Raw genomic sequence first — 19,171 nt, forward strand, 5'->3', positions numbered from 1 at the left:
CGCTAAACGGCCGGGGCGGGGCGGGGCCGCGAACGGGGCGGGGCCAGGGCGACCGCGGGCGCGCGCGTGCGTTGCTGACTCAGCGGCGATTCCCGCGGTCTCCGGTGGAGGGTTCCAGGTTGGCCCCCAGCGACTGGCTTGTGGGACCTTCGGAAGATCGGCGCCATCTCCGGGCCTTCCCTGGATCCTGGCCCCTAGTGGAGGTGGCTCTTGGTCTCAGCCGCCGGAGGCTCTAGGAAGGAAGGCTAGCCTGAGCTGGGCGGGGCGGGACAGGGCGGGGACGTCAGGCCAGCGCCTCCCTTGAGACCTCCCTGCCACACCCGCCCTTCTTGCCCGGGGTCCCCAGACTCCTGGCTGGAGTGGTAGGGGCAGCTTTGCTGACCGGATATTAAACTGCGAGCCTTGTCGCACGTGAACACCATCCTGCCTATCGTGCTTGTGTAAAACAAAGACCAGGAATCAATGCGACCGTCTCTAGAGGCTATCTATCCCCGTCTTGTCCTCACCCCGGATGACAGTGACCAGCACTGAGATTTCCTAGGGATGGAGACATTCAAACCATATACTCGCTTCCCTGTCTAGATCCCGGGTCTTTGCAGGAAAGTTCTTTCCGATGTCTAACCTCTCTCTTTCCGGCACGCTCAGTGCATTTCCTCTGACCCCGTCCCCAGGGAAGATGGAGAATGGCAGTCACCCCCACCCCCACCACACCCATGATAACGACTCTGGAAATTTTCAATTTGGAATTCTCTCCTTGGTTTTTCTCCAAGGTGAAAAACTCCGGCTCAACTTTTTAAATAACCTTTTTCTTTCCGCCACAGAACTTTAGAAGGGACTGTAAAGTGGTAATCTAATCCAAAAGCCCACCCAAAACGGAAATCTCCTGCCCATTGTCCCTACCCCCACACCAGGCACAGGCACACACAGTCCCCAACAGCCTTAGCCTGAACATTCCAGAGGCCAGGAACCCGGTACTTCATAAGGCAGCCATTACTGGATAGCACTGTGGTTGTTAGAAAGCTCGTCCTTATGCTACTTTAAGAGGAACCCCAGCCCCTCGTTGCCTGGCAGCTTTCCCACCTCACCTCTTGTTCACAGAGACCTGGTGAAGGTGGAGGGAGTGTCAGTGCCTAGAGCTTCAGCAGGCTCAGCAGCCCTGCACCCCCACCCAGATTCTCAGCGCCTTCCACTCAGAGCCAAGCGCACTGAGGGGGAGGGGGAACCCACCGGTTCTGCCCTGCTACAAATCACTTCCAAGTCGGTGACTCAAAAATAGTAACAGTTGTTGGGTTGTATCTCATTTCCATGTTATCAATTTAATGTGGCAAAGTACAGAAGCAATTCCTTTAGGTCCCTACCTCCTTCTCAGGGTCTCCCCACCTACTCCCCTTTCCCACTACCCTCCCTGGAATCATTTCCTCAGCCCGCCCTCTCCCCTTGATTCGCAGCCCTAGTAGTCCCAGGAGGAGACACTGTGGGTCTCAGTGGGAGCCGAACAGGAAGAGAGGCGGGGCCGGCGGGGGCAGCGGCCCCGGGGGCGAGGCCCTGGGCTGCAGCTCCCACCCCGCAGCAGCCTCCGCAGGTCCTGGCGGAATCGCAGGCCCAAAAAGGCGTAGAGTACGGGGTTGAGGCCGCAGCGGGCCAGGGCCAACCCTCCGGTCACGAGCAGTGCCAGATCCTTGCGCTTGCTGGCAGGGCAGCTCCGCTCGCGGGCAGCCAGTAGGTCGGCCGTATCCAGTAGCAGGGCGAGACTGTAGGGCAGCTGCAGGACCACGAAGGCCGCCACCAGGGCCACCACGACGCGCAGCGCACGCCGGCGCTCGGGCCCCCTGGCGGCCAGCAGCGTGCGGCCCAGGAGCGCATAGCAGGCGGCCATGACGCCCAGCGGCAGCGCGAAGCCCAGGACCACCTGCGCCACGGCGCTTGCCCCCTTCACCGTCTGCGCGAGGCCCTCGGGAAAGATGAGACGGCAGCGCCGCTGGCCTTCCCGCTGCCCATCCTGGCTGAAAAGGAGAGCAGGCAGCGCGAGAAGCAGCGACAGCAGCCATACGATGGCTGAGACCACGTGTGCGCGGCCTGGCGCAGAGGGCCTCGGTCCAGCGGGGAGGGCCCGCGCGATGGCCACATAGCGGTCGGCGCTGATACAGGCCAGGAAGAGGAAGCCAGCGTGGAAGGAGGCCGAGTAGAGGCCCGAGATGGCGCGGCAGGTGGCACTTCCCAGACTCCAGCCCTGCAGAGCCCCGGCTGCGGCGAACGGCAGGGTTAGGGCCAGCAGAAGGTCGGCCAGGGCCAGCTGGAGCAGGTGGGCAGAAGTGGGCGAACGGACAGCACGTCGGGCTGCCAGGTGGGTGGCCAGGACCAGGCCATTGCCGGCCAGACCCAGTGCAGCCACTGCCAGGGAGACACTGGGTTGGAAGGCCCGACTGAAGGCCTGGACATCCGCCTTGTAGCAGAGTTCTGGCAATGGCTCAGCTGAGTATGCCTCCTCATCATACCCAGAGTAGGGGCTCCAGGAGACCTGGGGAGGTCAAAATGAGAGGAGAGACCTTATGAGACACCTCCCACACACCTCCCCTTCCCACACATACCTTCCAAGCTGGGAGCTTCTGTGTGACCGTTGTGCAGAGGGAGAAGATACAAACTCTTCTCCAAACTCTTCCTAGCACACCCTCCCAACAGGTCTTGGCTTCCACTGCACCCCTCCTGCCTCTGCATCCAGCTTCCTGGCTGACCTTGACCTGTCTGTATCTCAGTTGCCTAATATGTAGTGTTGAGATTAGAAACCCTGACCAGCCCAAGCGGCAGAGTTGTTTGAAATAAGGAAGAGGTCATGGATGTGAAGCACCTGGGCTCTCCATGAGCCAAGGTTTCTGTCACTAATAGATCTTGGGGATTCAGTTCTGTTTGCAGCGCCCTCTCCTGGAGGAACACCCACATTCAGGCTTTGCCTCAGGGCTGGTCCCTGGACTCCAGGCATGGTGTGGAGAGGGTTTCTAATGTCTTTTTTCCTTTCTCCCCTCCCTGCCCCATCTCTACCTCCAGTACAGGTACACTGAACGACTCATGGCAAGGCGGGGGGTCTCAAGGGTTGGGCCTCAGGTTTTCTGGTCTCGGTTGCAACCTGGGACCTCTAGGTTCAGCTCACTATTCCCCTCAGTCCAGTCTCAAACCCCAACCCCAGCCTCACATCACCAGCCCCATCTATCTGGAAGGTCCTGATCCCAGATGGCTCCAGGCATCCTGGATGGGTCATAGCATGGCAGAAGCTTGTTACCAAGTGGGGAATCCCATCCCTTTGCCTTATCCTCCCTCTCTATAACCCTTCCTCCCTGCCCCCACTCCCACCTGTTCTGCAGGCTCCGTCCCCATCTCTGGCTACACGGGTTTCTGAGGTATAGCCACTAGGGAGAGAAGTTAAGCTAGTGGGACAGGAAGGAAGGGGCGGGGAGAGGGGCCAAGAGGGCGGTGGGGATAGGGTCTGTGAGCCCTTTTTACCTAACTTTCCCATTCCACCCTCTATTTTTTTTTTTTCTTTTTTACCCTGCCAGTAGAAAAAGAATGGGTTTTTGGAATACCATTTGCTAGCTACTTGTGTGATCTTGAGCACGTTTACCTCTTTGAGCCTCAGGCTTTTCATCTGTAAAGTGGAGTAAGGTAAAAATGCTGAGTTGACAGGGTAATGAGAGTGCCTAGCACGGGTGTTTGGGGGCACAATTTGCCTTCAGAAAATGTTAGATTCTTTTACTTACTTATCTCCCCATCTCCAGGTAGCCACCCCCCCACCCCACCCCCCCACCCCCCGCTTTTCTGGGATTTTTGAGGACCTCTCAGCTGGCCCTAGCCTTCCTTCCCCCATCTCTGCGGCCACAGTCCCTGCCAGCCTCGGGTTATTCAGGGTATTTCCCAGCGTCTGGAGGCTCTCTACCCCCGCCCTTTCGCAGCAGGGCTGAGGCGCGCGCTTGCGCGGGGTCCGGGAAAGCGGCGCGTGCCGGGAGAGAGAGGCTGGGGAAGGGGGGAGGTGAGAGGAGAGAGGGTGGGAAGGAGAGAGAGACCAGCGGAGAACCAGGAACGACAGAGAGAAGGGAGAAGGGTTGGGGGAGAGAGAGGACAGAGCGAGGAGTGGGTTAGGAGAAGAGACGGCGATCCGCTGCGAACCCCAGAAGGAGATTGGGGAGCCCAAGCTGGAACTGGAGCCCTACCCGGAACCGGGCACTGGGAGGCGGCCGCCGAGACCCATCAGCCCTGCACCATGTGTCTCCGGCTCTTCTGCATCCTGCTTGCCGCGGTCTCAGGAACCCAGGGCTGGGGCTACTGTGAGTGCCGGGCGCAGGTGCAAGCAGGGTTGGGCCGGGGAGTCCAAAGCCTGCAGGGCGGGTCTAGCCGCATTGCGGCTAGGTGGTCGCGGGTCCCTTCCCGGCCGGCGCGCGCTCGCTCATTCCCATCCTTTCCTGCCTCTCCCCCGCGCTCCGCAATGCAGCTCCGAGGCTGGCGCGCGCTCCCGGGGTGGTGCTGGGCTCGGAGGAGCCGAGGCTCGAGTCGGCCCGGGGTGGGGATTTGGGACTGGGATCCAAGCGGAAGTTGGTCCTGGGTTTGAGGGTTGGAGATAAGGGTGGTACTGGTGACCCGGCCAGGGTTAAGGTTTTGTTAGGGGCTGAGGCTGGGCTTGGAGCTGGCCCAGGGGCTAGGATTTGGGGCTGGGGTGGATTTTGAGGCTGAGATCCAAGCAGGAGGTGGTGACCCTGATTGATGCTGAGGTTGGACATGGAGCTGGTGATGTTGGTAGGACTGGCTGGGGTTGGGACCAAGGCCTGGATTGGGGTTGGTGAGGGTTGGGGGTGCTGATGAGTGGGATTGATGATAAGGCTGGGGCTGGATTGGTGCCTTGGGCTGACTCAGGTTCTATAAGATGCTGAGGCTTGGGGTTGTGTTTGGGAGAGTACTAAGCCTGGGCTGGTACCAGAACAGTCACAGAGCTAGGGAAGGTCTGGCTTAGTGAACCCCCCAGGAGGAGAAGGCAGCTTCCCCGGAGTGTGCAGCTGTTGCTGCAGCCCAGATTGGGTAGATGGCTTAAGTTAGGGCTGGGCTGGCCGCTGGGGGACAGAGAAGGAGGAACTCCAGTTGCTCTGTGTGCGCGGCCTTTGGAAGGACCTGGGAGGGGTCGCCCTGATCAAAATGTCCGTTCCCCCAACCCAGACGGCTGTGACGAGGAGCTGGTCGGGCCTCTGTACGCACGCTCCTTGGGCGCCTCCTCCTACTACGGGCTCTTCACTGCGCCTCGATTTGCCCGGCTGCACGGTGAGTGAGGCTCCGCCCCAAGGCGTGGTGGGGCACTCTGGAGGGCTAGGGATGAAGGGAGAGCCGGGGGTGAAAGCCCTTGCCTCTTCTATAGGCATAAGCGGATGGTCTCCCCGAATTGGGGACCCGAATCCTTGGCTCCAGATCGACTTAATGAAGAAGCACCGGATCCGAGCTGTGGCCACCCAGGGTTCATTTAACTCGTGGGACTGGGTCACGCGTTACATGCTGCTCTACGGGGACCGAGTGGATAGCTGGACGCCGTTCTACCAGCAAGGGCACAACGCGGTATTCCAGGCCCCCTGTGCACACACTTGGAGAACCTCCTCAACTCTGCAACCTGGGCTGGGCACTAGCTTGGGGGAAGTGGAGGAGGAGGTGGTGTGGACACAGATGAGGAGCAGTGACTTCCAGTCAGGGGGTTCAGTTCATAGGGACGGTCAGTTCGCCATGTGTGCGAGACATTCTCAGATGACAGGGTTTAACATACTTTAGGGTAAAATCTGGGAGAGCTTCTTGAAGGAGGTGACATCTGAGTTGGGCTCTGAGGAAATAATAGGATGGTGGGAGAGGACATTTTACGCTAAGGCACCTGTTTTCCTAAAGCCATGAGGGCCGAGGAAATCAAGGAGAGTTTGCTTTCTGGAAGTCTAGATTGGCTGGGTGTGGCAGCTGTGGGCTGGGAGGCTGTGGAGAAACGAAGTAGAAAGTGGGGACCTGGTCTCTCCTCTCGCCTTCTCTCTCAGACCTTTTTCGGTAACGTGAACGAGTCCGCGGTAGTGCGCCACGACCTGCACTATCACTTCACCGCGCGCTACATCCGCATCGTGCCACTGGCTTGGAACCCGCGCGGCAAGATCGGCCTGAGGCTCGGCCTCTACGGCTGCCCTTACAGTAAGGATGCGGAGGCCGTGGCGGAGCTCCTGGGAGAGTCTTCCCGGTCCTCGGCCCACCTACTGTCCTTTGCGCAGAGTCCGACGTGCTCTATTTCGACGGCGACGATGCCATCTCATACCGCTTCCCGCGAGGGGTCAGCCGGAGCCTTTGGGATGTGTTCGCCTTCAGCTTCAAGACGGAAGAGAAGGACGGGCTCCTGCTGCACGCGGAGGGCGTCCAGGGCGACTACGTGACATTGGAGCTGCAGGGGGCGCACTTGCTGCTGCACATGAGCCTGGGTGAGTTCAGCCACCCGGGGTGCGACCCCGGAGGCTCTGCTGCCACGCCCCTCGCTGCACCGCCTACGCGAAGCCGCGCCCACTCCCGATCTGGCCTTTCCTTACTGTTTGGATCAACCCGCCTTCTTCGTGCAGAATTTGGCATTAGCAAAACACTGGACTCCGAGTCAGGAGATCTGGATTCCAGTCTCAGCTCCACTACCCGTGGGGCGACCTTGAACAAGGCACTTACCCAGTTTCTTCATTGTAGAAACCTTATATATACTACAAGTACATATACATATAAACCCAAAGAATTGTTATTTTGTATCTCATTAGCCTTTATAACATCCATATGATGAGGGAGAAGCAGCGATCATGCCCCAAGTTTTACTGATTGGAAAACAAAGGCTCAGAGAAGTTAAATGACTTACCCTAAGTCACATATTCGCCAATGGCCACTGCTCCATCCCAAGCTAAAGTCCAGTCTCTATATGCCCACCCTCCCTGGCTGTCCTGGGCCCTGTGCAAACTCTCTGTGCTCCTGGCTGCTGCTTCACCTGGGGGCTAAGCATCTCCACCTGGGGGTTCTCCAGGTTGTAGGTCTGACCCTGCTCTCCCTCCCTCCACCCCCCCCCCCACTCCCCACCCCCCTAGGCAGCAGCCCTATCCAGCCAAGGCCCGGTCACACCACAGTGAGTGCTGGTGGCGTCCTCAATGATCAACACTGGCATTACGTTCGTGTGGACCGATTTGGCCGAGAAGCAAATCTCACCCTGGATGGCTACGTGCAGCGATTTGTGCTCAATGGAGACTTTGAGAGACTGAACCTGGACAACGAGGTGAGCAGAGTGGTTCATTCAGTTGAGTAGGGTGCTGTCAGTGCGGGGACAGTACTTTTCTCCACCAGAGGTAGGACCTTGCTTTCTGGTTCTTGAATATCCTAGCAGCTCTTGGCAGACCTGCGGCCCATAGGCCTAGGTTTTTGTCACTGTTGTTGCTGTTAACAGGCAGATTTCCTGGGCACAACCCCAGAACTACTGACATGGGAATTGAAAATCTGGGTTTGGGGGATCAGGCAAGATGAGAAAATTGCCCTGTTGGATTGCTTAACTCTGTGGAGTTGGTAAAGACCGTGGTTTGGATCTGCAGATAAAGAATCCCAGACAGGTTAATTGACTTACTCAAGGGCACGCAGCCAATTTGTGGCAGAGTCAGGGCTAGAACCCAAGTCTGGGGAAGTCCAGCGAACTTCCAGCTTTAATACTGATGATACTGGGGAAATGGATATTTCCAGTCTTCTATAAAGCCAGGCCCAGAGCCCAGGAAAGTGTGGGGCGGAAGAGCATGGGCACAGGCTCACACACCCAGGGAGCCTCACCACCCCCACCCTGCCCCGCAGATGTTCATCGGGGGTCTAGTGGGCGCTGCACAGAAGAACCTTGCCTATCGTCATAATTTCCGCGGCTGCATAGAAAACATAATCTTCAACCGAGTCAACATCGCAGACCTGGCCGTGCGGCGCCATTCGAGGATCACCTTTGAGGCCAGTGGGCAGGGGGGATCAGGGAGGACGGGACATCAAAGCTGCTTGGAAAGCAAAGAGGTGGAGCAGGAAGAGATCTTGAGAATCAGATAAAAGCCGAGGATCCCTCTCTCCCCTGCCACATCCTCAAGTGGGGGCATCACCGACTCACAGGAGGTGAAAGGCCACCCCTCCCTAACCCCCAGTTATGAAGCTGTGGTCTGGCCCAACCACATCCTCAATTAATGCTTGAGGAAAAACAAGTGCAGAGACCGGAGTGGCTTGGCCAGAGATCACACAGTTGTGCAGTGGTTGAGTAGGGACTTGAACCCAGGGCTGTTTTGGTGTGACCCCACACCCCAACTCTGCAGCGGGCATTCTAATGTCGCTGCCTGGAAGCCAGCGGGAAATTGCCTCTCCGAGCTGGAAGGAAGGGAAGGAGGTGGTCCCCCTGGAGACGGCGTAGATCAGCGTTAGCCAATGGAGAGCCTTGAGGGCAGACTTGGTTGGAAACTCCGCCCCCCTCCACAGCTGGATATGTTTGTCGCGGGTGAGGTCTTACCCCCTCCCTTCCCCCACACACTTCGAGGGAGTGCCTCAGAAGGGTCTTAGACCAGTATGAAAATTGAATCCCAGCGGAGGCAGATGCCTTCCATTCTCTCCGGTGCTGATGGATCCTTACTTTCGCCCTCAGGGTAAGGTGGCCTTCCGTTGCCTGGACCCGGTTCCTCACCCCATCAACTTCGGAGGGCCTCACAACTTCGTGCAAGTGCCTGGCTTCCCGCGCCGTGGCCGCTTGGCAGTCTCCTTTCGCTTCCGGACCTGGGATCTCACAGGGCTGCTACTTTTCTCCCGCCTGGGGGACGGGCTGGGCCACGTGGAGCTGCTGCTCAGTGAAGGGCAGGTCAACGTGTCCATCGCGCAGACTGGCCGAAAGAAGCTTCAGTTTGCCGCTGGTGAGGGGCAGAGGGTGGGGGGAGGCGCCAGGAGGCCAGAGGAGGGCAGAGGAGGGGCAAGTGTGGGCCTGCACGGAGGACTTTGCTTCTTGGAGAGGGGTGAGGGAGGGAAGGGAGCAGAGCAGGAGGACCCTGGGCCCTGGGAGAAGGTGGGAGTGGATGGTGGCAGGGAGTCAGATCTGAGGAGCTAAGGGTGCTGGGAGAAGCAGGAAAGCTGAGAGTCCTGGTACCCTCTAGTTCCAGGGGAGGCTTGGGAGTTGTTTGTTAATTCATTTACAACTTTACAGACTGCATCAGCTGCTAGGGTTAGTGAAGGCAGACATTCAAAAATGTCACACTCAGTGTGATAAGTGTTAATAATGGAGGGCACATAGGCACAGAGTGGGGTTGTTGCTTCCCCACTAAAGACACTTCTCTCAGAGTTTGGAGCTTCCCTCAGCCACACCATCCTCTTCTCCCATCCAGGGTACCGCCTGAATGATGGCTTTTGGCACGAGGTGAATTTTGCAGCACAGGAGAACCATGCAGTCATCAGCATTGATGATGTGGAGGGGGCAGAGGTCAGGGTCTCATACCCCCTGCTGATCCGGACTGGCACCTCATACTTCTTTGGGGGTAAGTGGGAGCCAACCTGGCCAGACTCCTATCTCTGGGTGGGAAGGCCCCACCAAAGTCCCCTCAGATGGGGCCACATGGAGCGTTTTGTGGGGATAAATCCCTCTTTTCCCTCTGGTGCCTTGGAGACTGGAAGGCCATTGCCATTGTCTATTGGCCCCCTTCCTTCCTTCATGTCTGGCTTTCCCTTGGCATCTCCCTGGGGGAGGGTCTCTGGGGTCTCCCCTGGGGAGGGCCTCACAGGGGTGGTTGCTCCAGGTTGTCCCAAACCAGCCAGTCGATCGGGATGCCACTCCAACCAGACGGCGTTCCATGGCTGCATGGAGCTGCTCAAGGTGGATGGTCAACTGGTCAACCTGACTCTGGTGGAGGGCCGGCGGCTTGGATACTATGCTGAGGTCCTCTTTGACACATGTGGCATCACTGATAGGTATCCAGAAGCCCCTCTCCCTACAAGAGGTGACCCCTGCAAAGCCCCCTTCTGTAGTCTCCCCATGGGAGTGGCCATTCTCAATAATCTCCCTTCTCCTGGTCCCAGGTCCTCAGTCTCCCACCTGGAGATGATTCCTCCTTGACTCGTTATCTTAACCTCTTGTCCTCCTTTACCTAATCCTTCCATTAAAGTGACACAAGCTCAGAATGGAAATGAAGCATCTGTTCTTGGCCCTAGGGGGTTTTCTTCTGGAGGGGGGTGGTGGGAGAGGGGGCCAGTAGAGGGTGAAGAGTCCTTGAGCCCCAAGGACTCATACACCAGCACTTAGGCTTCTACGAGGCTGGTTCTGGTGCTCTCAGGAGCCTGGAGCGAAGCTGGTAGGGATCAGACCCCATTCTCACACTCACAGTAAGGTGCCTGCCCTTCGTGCTGGCCCTCTTCCCTAGGTGTAGCCCTAACATGTGTGAGCATGATGGACGCTGCTACCAGTCCTGGGATGACTTCATCTGCTATTGTGAACTGACAGGCTACAAGGGGGAGACCTGCCACCAACGTAAGCGCAGTGGGGGATGGGGGAGACTCAGGGGCAGGGGAGGCCAAGAGGTTGCTGGGGATCATGAGGCTGCTGGAGACGGTAGGACTGGCACTCCTAGCCCTCTGACCCCATAAATGCCCTTTGCCCACCCCCCGACCTACCAGCTCTGTATAAGGAATCTTGTGAGGCTTATCGGCTCAGTGGGAAAACTTCTGGAAACTTCACCATTGATCCTGATGGCAGTGGTCCCCTGAAGCCATTTGTAGTGTACTGTGATATCCGAGGTAAGTGGCTCTGATGAGTGGTGAAGGGGGCAGTTGACAAGGCTGTGTGGGGGTGTGGGGAAAACAGGGGGTTGAAGGGGGGACAGGGGCCAGCAAGATCAAACTGTGGTAGGGGTAAAGGATGGCAGAGGGGAAAGGGGACACTCAGGAATTTGTAATCCAGCCTTGCTGATAAATTCCAGCTTCCTGATCCATTCCAGCTGTCCAGCTGTCACATCTCCAGCCGACAGTGGGCTGGAACGGAGCTGCTGGTCACATTTATTGGCTCTGACTAGCAGCAGCAGTGGTGGAGGTAGGGAGATGGGTAGAGAATGCCCATCTTGAGCCAAAGCTCTGTCCATTCCCCTCCCCCAGAGAACCGGGCATGGACAGTTGTGCGGCATGACAGGCTGTGGACAACTCGGGTGACAGGTTCTAGCATGGAGCGGCCATTCCTGGGGGCCATCCAGTACTGGAATGCATCCTGGGAGGAAGTCAGTGCCCTGGCCAATGCTTCCCAGCACTGTGAACAGTGGATCGAGTTCTCCTGCTACAATTCCCGGCTGCTCAACACTGCTGGTGAGGGCCAGGGTCACCGAGGGTGAGGTGCAGAGCTCGGGGAGCGACCCGTGGGGACTTGGGAGGAGAGAACCAGAAGTTTCAGCTAGAGCCCTCGAACATTCAAGCGAGGATCGGGGCTGCTTGGAAAGGCGAGAGAGGAACCCAGGGGCTAATGGAGGGATGGGGCCTAGAAACTGCCTGCACGTCTTCCCCAGGAGGCTACCCCTACAGCTTTTGGATTGGCCGAAATGAGGAGCAGCACTTCTACTGGGGAGGCTCACAGCCTGGGATCCAGCGCTGTGCCTGCGGTCTGGACCGGAGCTGTGTGGACCCCGCTCTGCACTGTAACTGTGATGCTGACCAGCCCCAGTGGTGAGGGGCGAAGGGACAGGGCATTCAGGATTCCAGGGGCAGCGGAGCAGCAGGGGCTGAACCACTGCATCCTGCCCCCACAGGAGAACCGACAAGGGACTGCTGACCTTTGTGGACCATTTGCCCGTCACTCAGGTGGTGGTGGGGGATACGAACCGCTCCAATTCTGAGGCCCAGTTCTTCCTGAGGCCTCTGCGCTGCTACGGCGATCGTGAGTGGCAGACCCCTTTTGTGTGCCCTCCCGGGCTTGGCTCTCCGGTTTCCAAAATTTAGGACACCTGGCCCACTGTGGGTCTCTAGGACATACTGCCAGACACCCAGCTCCTGCTGTGATATGACCCCCATCTGTGTGGTTCCCCTGTACCTTATTCTCTTTCGCTATACCTGTTTCTCCCCCCCCCCCCACCTTGGACACCCCTAGCTGTCCCCGTTTGCCCTACCTTCTCCCACACCACCCAAGGCTCCCTGCTCCACTCTCCAACCTCCCTGATCCAGCCTTCCTCCTTCTGGTTTTATAGGAAATTCCTGGAACACCATCTCCTTCCACACTGGGGCTGCTCTGCGCTTTCCCCCCATCCGTGCCAACCACAGCCTTGATGTCTCCTTCTACTTCAGGACCTCGGCTCCCTCAGGAGTCTTCCTAGAGAACATGGGGGGCCCTTACTGCCAGTGGCGCCGACCTTACGTGCGGGTGGAACTCAACAGTGAGCAGGCAGACATCAGGAGGGATGTGGGCTAGATGAAGATCTCGGGGGGGGGGGGATATGGGGTAGGCAGAGGCTGGGGGAAGGGACAAGGGCAGATGCCCCTCGAAAGGCAGCATGGAAAGGGCTTTAGATAACTGTAGGGTCCAGACCAAGCTCTGTTTTGGTAGCTGGCTTTGTGAACTTAGGCACTGTCTTCACCTCTCGGGGCCTTAGGCCCCTTGTGAATAAGGCAGCTGGACTCCTGAGGGGTTTCCGACATGACTAGCTATGCTTCTAACCTCAGAAATGGGGGTGTAAGGAACTCAGAAACCAGGGGTGTAAGGTTTCGAGGAGTTTATGGGTTTTGTCCCGGGCCGTAGACAAATTGGAGGGACATTCAAGGAGCTCCAGAGAGTGAAGAAGAGAGGTGGTCTGGGGTAAGGGATCTGTGAGGTCTGAGTCCTTTCTCCCCACCCCACTGCATTGTCCAGCGTCCCGGGATGTGGTCTTCGCCTTTGACGTGGGCAATGGGGATGAGAACCTGACCGTACACTCCGATGACTTTGAATTCAACGACGATGAGTGGCACCTGGTCCGGGCGGAGATCAATGTGAAGCAGGCCCGGCTCCGTGTTGATCACCGGCCTTGGGTGCTGCGGCCTATGCCCCTGCAGACCTATATCTGGCTGGAGTACGACCAGCCCCTTTATGTTGGTAAGAAGCAGCCCCGAGGCGGGTCTGAAGCTTCCTTTACCTTCCCACCCCCTCCCAACCGTTCTTGTTTCCAGGAGCCCCATGTCTTAGATCCTGATCCCCTCTGCTGCGGCGTGACCCAAAGGCTCACCTTTCCTCTCTAGGCCATGGATTTTATCCTATTATTACATTCCCCTTGGCTCCCTTCCAGACCCCAGTACTTATCCCTGTCTCTGGCTTGACACCCTTTTTTTGACCTGCCCACCCTTCTCAGGATCTGCAGAGCTTAAGAGGCGCCCCTTCGTGGGTTGCTTGAGGGCTATGCGTCTGAATGGAGTGACTCTAAACCTGGAAGGTCGTGCCAACGCCTCGGAGGGTACCTCACCCAACTGCACAGGCCATTGCGCCCACCCCCGGTTCCCCTGTTTCCACGGAGGCCGCTGTGTGGAGCGTTACAGCTACTACACGTGTGACTGTGACCTCACGGCTTTTGACGGGCCATACTGCAACCACGGTCAGTGCAGCTGCTTGTGCGAGACTAGGGAGCCACAGGGCACAATGGGACATAGGGAGGGCAGGGAAGGACGGAGAGAGCAGAGTCAGCGACAGGGAAAACCAGAGTTGTCCTTGGGTTCCTGAGCTCTCATCCAGGGCGTCAGGCAGCTGAAGATCCTGGATGACTCCAAGTCATAAAGTGGGGCCAAGAAGGGATGGTTCAGCTAGCTGGTACTAAAAGAACTTAAAAGCAACAAGCAAATAACTTCCCCATCTTCCCACTGTCACTAAGTTACCGCAGGTTACCCCTCTTGCAAGCATAGTCACCTCAGGCTGCGCGATGCCCTCCTTGGCCATTTCCTGTGCTCCTAAAACATGTCTACAGCCTGGCTCTTGGTTAAGGCAAGCCTTGACATTCACCATAGCAAGATTCTGCACATACACCCAGACTGCATCCTTCCTAAGCCTGGTCTAGGAGGATGCACGCGCAGGTAGGTTAACGGTGAGAGGTATCTGGTGGTGCAGGAAGACACAGGAACTCCGATCAGCTGAGGACCTTTGGTCTCAGTGTGGAAGTGTGAGTAGTGGGGCGCCTGGCTGGCTCAGGTGGAAGAGCATTCGACTCTTGATCTTGGGGTTGTGAGTTTGAGCCCCACGTTGGGTGTAGCGATTACTTAAAAATAAACTTAAAAAAAAAGTAAGTGTGAGTGGTGGCGAGTGTACCAGATGGGGTCATGATACCTCGATTCTTTTTTTTTTTTAATGTTTATTTATTTTTGAGAGGGACAGGATGTGAGCAGGGGAGGGGCAGAGAGAAAGGGAGACACAGAATCCGAAGCAGGCTCCAGGCTCTGAGCTGTCAGCACAGAGCCCGATGTGGGGCTCGAATGCACAAACTGTGAGATCATGACCTGAGCCAAAGTTGGACGTTTAACCTACCGAGCCACCCAGGCACCCCATGATACCTTGATTCTAATCTTGGCTCTCCATAGACTGCTTGCCCTTACGGAAGTCACTAGCCATTCCTGTGCCTCAGTTTCCCCATCTGTAAAATGCGGGGGTTGCATTAGATGATCTTTCCCATTTCTCACAGTTTTAAGATTTCCCTTCTGTGACATAGAGGCTCAAGGGGACAGAAGAGTGAAGTTCTGACAGTGTGCGGTGGTTCGAGGGCAAGTTCCAGGGTGGGTGTGCAGATGGCGTAGTGTCTGAATCCCTGACCTCATAACCCTCCGCCTTCAGATATCGGAGGTTTCTTTGAGCCCGGCACCTGGATGCGCTACAACCTCCAGTCAGCGCTGCGCTCGGCCGCCCGGGAGTTCTCCCACATGCTCAGCCGGCCTGTGCCCGGCTACGAGCCTGGCTACATCCCCGGCTATGACACCCCTGGCTACGTGCCTGGCTACCATGGCCCTGGCTACCGTCTGCCGGACTACCCCCGGCCCGGCCGGCCCGTGCCCGGTTACCGTGGGCCTGTCTACAATGTCACCGGTGAGGAGGTGTCCTTCAGCTTCAGCACTGACTCCGCCCCTGCGGTCCTGCTCTACGTCAGCTCCTTTGTGCGGGACTACATGGCCGTGCTCATCAAGGAAGATGGTAAGCTCGCATAGGCTGTCCCTCGGCTCCCTCTGCGTGCAGGGCGCCCTTCACTTTCACGCCTGTTGGTTCACTAGTAGAAGGACCCAAGCATTCTCAGAAGATGGGGGCTGGGGCGCCTGGGTGGCCCGGTCTGTTAAGCATCAGACTTTGGCACAGGTCACCATCTCATGGTTCGTGAGTTTGATCCCGGGGTCGGGCTCTGTGCTGACAGCTCAGAGCCTAAAGCCTGCTTCTGATTCTGTGTCTCCCTTTCTCTCTGCCCCTCTCCTGCACATGCTCTGTCTCTCTCTCTCTCTCTCTCAAAAATAAATAAACATTGGGGCGCCTGGGTGGCTCAGTCGGTTAAGCACCCGACTTCGGTTCAGGTCATGATCGCATGGTTGGTGGGTTCGAGCCCCGTGTCGGGCTCTGTGCTGATAGTTCGGAGCCTGGAGCCTGCTTCCGATTCTGTGTCTCCCTCTCTCTCTGCCCCTCCCCCACTCCTGCTCTGTTTCTGTCTCCAAAATAAACATAAAAAAATTAAAAATAAATAAACATTTAAATAATTAAAAAAAAAAAGGTGGGGGCTGTGGGAGCCAAGAGGAGACTCCCTTTGTCCTCCCCATCCCACAGGGACCCTGCAGCTGCGGTATCAGCTGGGCACCAGCCCCTACGTGTACCAGCTGACCACGAAGCCGGTCACAGACGGCCAGCCACACAGCATCAACATCACCCGGGTCTACCGCAACCTCTTCATCCAGGTGCGTGTGGAGGGAGGTGGATGAGGGAGGTGAGCCGACTCAGATCGTAACCTCGTGATGGTGCCCAGGAAAATGTCAAAGAGTTAGCATGAGTAGAGCACATCGCAATGTACAGAGGATTGTCATGGGTATTACTACCTCATGCAACCCTCACAACTCCGGGAGGTGGTTCGGGTGGGCAGGAGTTCTTATCACGTCTGCTTTATAAATCAGTAAATGGGTTCAGAAAGTAAAGGGGTTTTCCACAAAGTCAAGCCACTGGTAGCTTTAAAGACGGCTCAGAACGAGGCCGTTGGGTTTTTAATATGAAATCCTTCATCCGGGCCCAGGGGTTGTCCAGCCAGGACTAGGCCGGGACTCACCACCAGTGTGGACAGAACAGGACTTCCTGCGTGGTCTCGGCCTCGTCGGCCTCTGGTTCTCCCTCCCTCAGCTCCTCTCCCTCCCCCTCAGGTGGACTACTTCCCACTGACGGAACAGAAGTTCTCACTGTTGGTGGACAGCCAGCTGGACTCACCCAAGGCCTTGTATCTAGGGCGTGTGATGGGTGAGGCGTGGGTGCCATCATGTTTGGGCTAAGGAGTTACGGGTGAGGCCCCCGGAGCCTAGAGAGCGAGGGACCTGGGAAGGGCTGGGAAGGCGGCGATAACAAGGCGCAGGAACCCTGCAGACGGCGAGATGGGTGAGAGGGGCCAGGCTATGGGTGGTCCCAGCCCCTCTCCTTCTGGGCCGGCCTCTCCCTCAGAGACGGGAGTAATTGACCCGGAGATCCAGCGCTACAACACACCGGGTTTCTCGGGCTGCCTGTCTGGTGTTCGATTCAACAACGTGGCCCCTCTGAAGACCCACTTCCGAACCCCTCGACCCATGACCGCCGAGCTAGCTGAGGCCCTCCGAGTTCAGGGAGACCTGTCGGAATCTAACTGCGGAGCCATGCCCCGTCTTTTCTCAGAGGTGCCGCCTGAGCTGGATCCCTGGTATCTGCCCCCGGGTACGTCCAGGGCACATGGAGGAGGGAGGGCAGTGAGGGACGGCAGGGAAGGGAAACGATTCTTTACAAGGAGGGGGTTTCTCCTAACCGGCGCTCTCTCCTCTCCAGACTTCCCGTACTACCACGACGAGGGATGGGTTGCCATACTTTTAGGCTGTGAGTAGCGTGATCACTACCCTGACCTCCTAATTCTACCCTCGGTCAGCATTCCCTTCCCCGTATCCCCAGGGCTGAGGGGTGGCGAAGGCACTCAGTGCGGGGTGGTGCAAACAAGGATGAGCCGGGCTGTGCTGACGGTAGTATGGCATTGAGTTGGAGATTTTTATTTTTTTTTAATGTTCATTTATTTTTGAGAGCGAGTGAGCACGAGTGGGGGAGAGGTGGGGTGGGGGTGGGGGGAGACAGAGGATCCGAAGCGGGCTCCGCGTTGACAGCGGCTAGCCCGATGTGGGGCTTGAACTCACAAACCCTGAGATCATGACCTAAGCCGAAGCCCGACGCTCAGGCGCCCCCAAGCTGGAGATTTTTAAATGTTTGAGGATGCTACAGACTTTTAGTTGAAATGAAATATTAAAAGGGGGCTATGGCTAAGGGATGAGGAAATGGGGGTGCAGTAACACGTAGAGAGGTGAGAAATGGATAACAGGAATTCAGACCCTCCAGGCACTTGGGAATGGCCTGACACGATCGAACGGCAGCCAGGCACACGTGTATTCTTTTGGCCCAAAGCATACACACATTCAGACCTGCCCTGAACTCTTCCTTTTTTTTTTTCAGTTTTGGTGGCCTTCCTGCTGCTGGGGCTGGTGGGGATGTTGGTGCTCTTCTACCTGCAAAATCATCGCTACAAGGGCTCCTACCACACCAATGAGCCCAAGGCCACCCATGATTACCACCCTGGCAGCAAACCTCCCCTACCTACTTCAGGCTCTGCCCAGGCCCCAGCCCCTACACCGGCTTCCACCCCAGCCCCAGCCCCAGCCCCAGCCCCAGCCCCAGCCCCTGGCTCCCGGGACCAAAATCTCCCCCAGATCCTGGAGGAGTCCAGGTCTGAATGAATCAGGAAAAGGGCTTTAGGGACCACGTCCATCTCCTCTGAGTTCCCCAATTCCTGCCTCTCCCCACCCTGTCAGGGACATTTGGCTCCTCTTAGCAGGTTCTGCTCATCCAGAGGATGCCCCTCCTGCCAAGTTTGGTGGGCAGAGCTACAGATGGGACCAAAGAGAGTGGCCGAGCCTCACTGCCTAAACCAATGCCCTCCCCGTCCCCGCTTCCCCAGGCTCCTGGTTGTTTGCCCCGAAGGAGAAGCTCCATGGGGTTGAGACAGGCCCTCCCTGCCATCCCTGTCCCAGCTGCTGCCAGGGATTAATGACAGAGTGCAAGAGAGATTAACTGCTTCCCTTCAAGTATTCAATCTCAGCAGGGACAGATGTGTGGGATTGCAGGGACGCACAGGGCATGGGGGGAGGAGGCTGCTAAATTACATCCCCTAGCCTCCCCCCTGCCCTGCAGAATGCCTTCCATCTGCTTCCACTCAGTTGGGGGTTAGGGAGGGCTTCATTGCTGTCCCCCATCCTCTCTTTTTTGTTTTTTACGGAGACCGAGAGGCCTCGGTTTTAGCACCTTAGTACCTCCGCTGCTTCACATGCTTTAGCCAAAGCCATAAAAACAACTTGCAATGTAGAGAGAATAATGCAGATGCCAGTGCATTAGCCTGCCCTCTATTGTTCCTCCCTCTTCCAAGATATGCAATAGCCTTGGTGCCTGTCCAAAGGCTTGGCCCCCTCTCCAGTGCATGAGGAGCCCTCTTTCCTCCGCTCAGAGATGCTGCTTCGTTTGCCCAGGAGGTCATGTTCTTTATATATATTTTTTGTTGCAAAGTCTCTCTCTAGAGAAACTCTATATACTACTCTAATTTTTTAATTATCAGTTTATATATAAAAGAAAAAAATTGATCGACTGTCCTGTCCTGTGCTGTGCCACGGTCTGTAGTTCTTGCTTTTCCCGTGTTGGAAGTCTCGTGAGGTCGGCTGGCCACTCGGCCAGCCTGACCCAGCCTCCACTCTGAAGCCGTGCTCGCAGAACCAGAACCGTTCTAATAAAGCAGAGTGGCAGAGCCCCAGTCTGTGCGTGGTAGCTGGCGTCGTGGCTGGGGGTAAGTGGGATGACTTTCAGGGAACTAACCGGAGGGCTCAGAAATTTCCACCGGGAATCCTCTGAATCCTTGCATCGCCTGCCCGGGGCCTGACCGGCTCTTGC

The 19,171-nt window shown here is 57.1% G+C and overlaps 2 protein-coding genes across 2 annotated transcripts; one reads left to right on the forward strand and one right to left on the reverse strand.

Moving 5' to 3' along the window:
• Nucleotides 1-1,294: 1,294 nt before the first annotated feature.
• On the reverse strand, nucleotides 1,295-3,370 carry CCR10 (C-C motif chemokine receptor 10). Its single transcript, XM_042914425.1, has 2 exons — nucleotides 3,346-3,370; nucleotides 1,295-2,518 (listed from the first exon to the last, which is right to left on the reverse strand). Exons 1-2 carry the CDS (start codon nucleotides 3,367-3,369, stop codon nucleotides 1,451-1,453), a joined length of 1,092 nt encoding a protein of 363 aa, XP_042770359.1. The 5' UTR covers nucleotide 3,370; the 3' UTR covers nucleotides 1,295-1,450.
• A 738-nt stretch (nucleotides 3,371-4,108) lies between these two features.
• On the forward strand, nucleotides 4,109-18,981 carry CNTNAP1 (contactin associated protein 1). Its single transcript, XM_042914416.1, has 24 exons — nucleotides 4,109-4,313; nucleotides 5,194-5,295; nucleotides 5,390-5,583; nucleotides 6,042-6,189; nucleotides 6,267-6,470; nucleotides 7,107-7,291; nucleotides 7,852-7,995; nucleotides 8,669-8,930; nucleotides 9,396-9,545; nucleotides 9,804-9,975; nucleotides 10,425-10,531; nucleotides 10,678-10,797; nucleotides 11,152-11,355; nucleotides 11,553-11,709; nucleotides 11,793-11,920; nucleotides 12,228-12,413; nucleotides 12,887-13,108; nucleotides 13,362-13,601; nucleotides 14,825-15,178; nucleotides 15,794-15,921; nucleotides 16,375-16,468; nucleotides 16,667-16,912; nucleotides 17,021-17,068; nucleotides 17,690-18,981. Exons 1-24 carry the CDS (start codon nucleotides 4,250-4,252, stop codon nucleotides 17,968-17,970), a joined length of 4,140 nt encoding a protein of 1,379 aa, XP_042770350.1. The 5' UTR covers nucleotides 4,109-4,249; the 3' UTR covers nucleotides 17,971-18,981.
• The last annotated feature ends 190 nt before the right edge of the window (nucleotides 18,982-19,171 follow it).

This window comes from Panthera leo, chromosome E1 (assembly GCF_018350215.1).
Source record: "Panthera leo isolate Ple1 chromosome E1, P.leo_Ple1_pat1.1, whole genome shotgun sequence".
In the NCBI taxonomy this organism is placed as follows: domain Eukaryota; kingdom Metazoa; phylum Chordata; class Mammalia; order Carnivora; family Felidae; genus Panthera; species Panthera leo.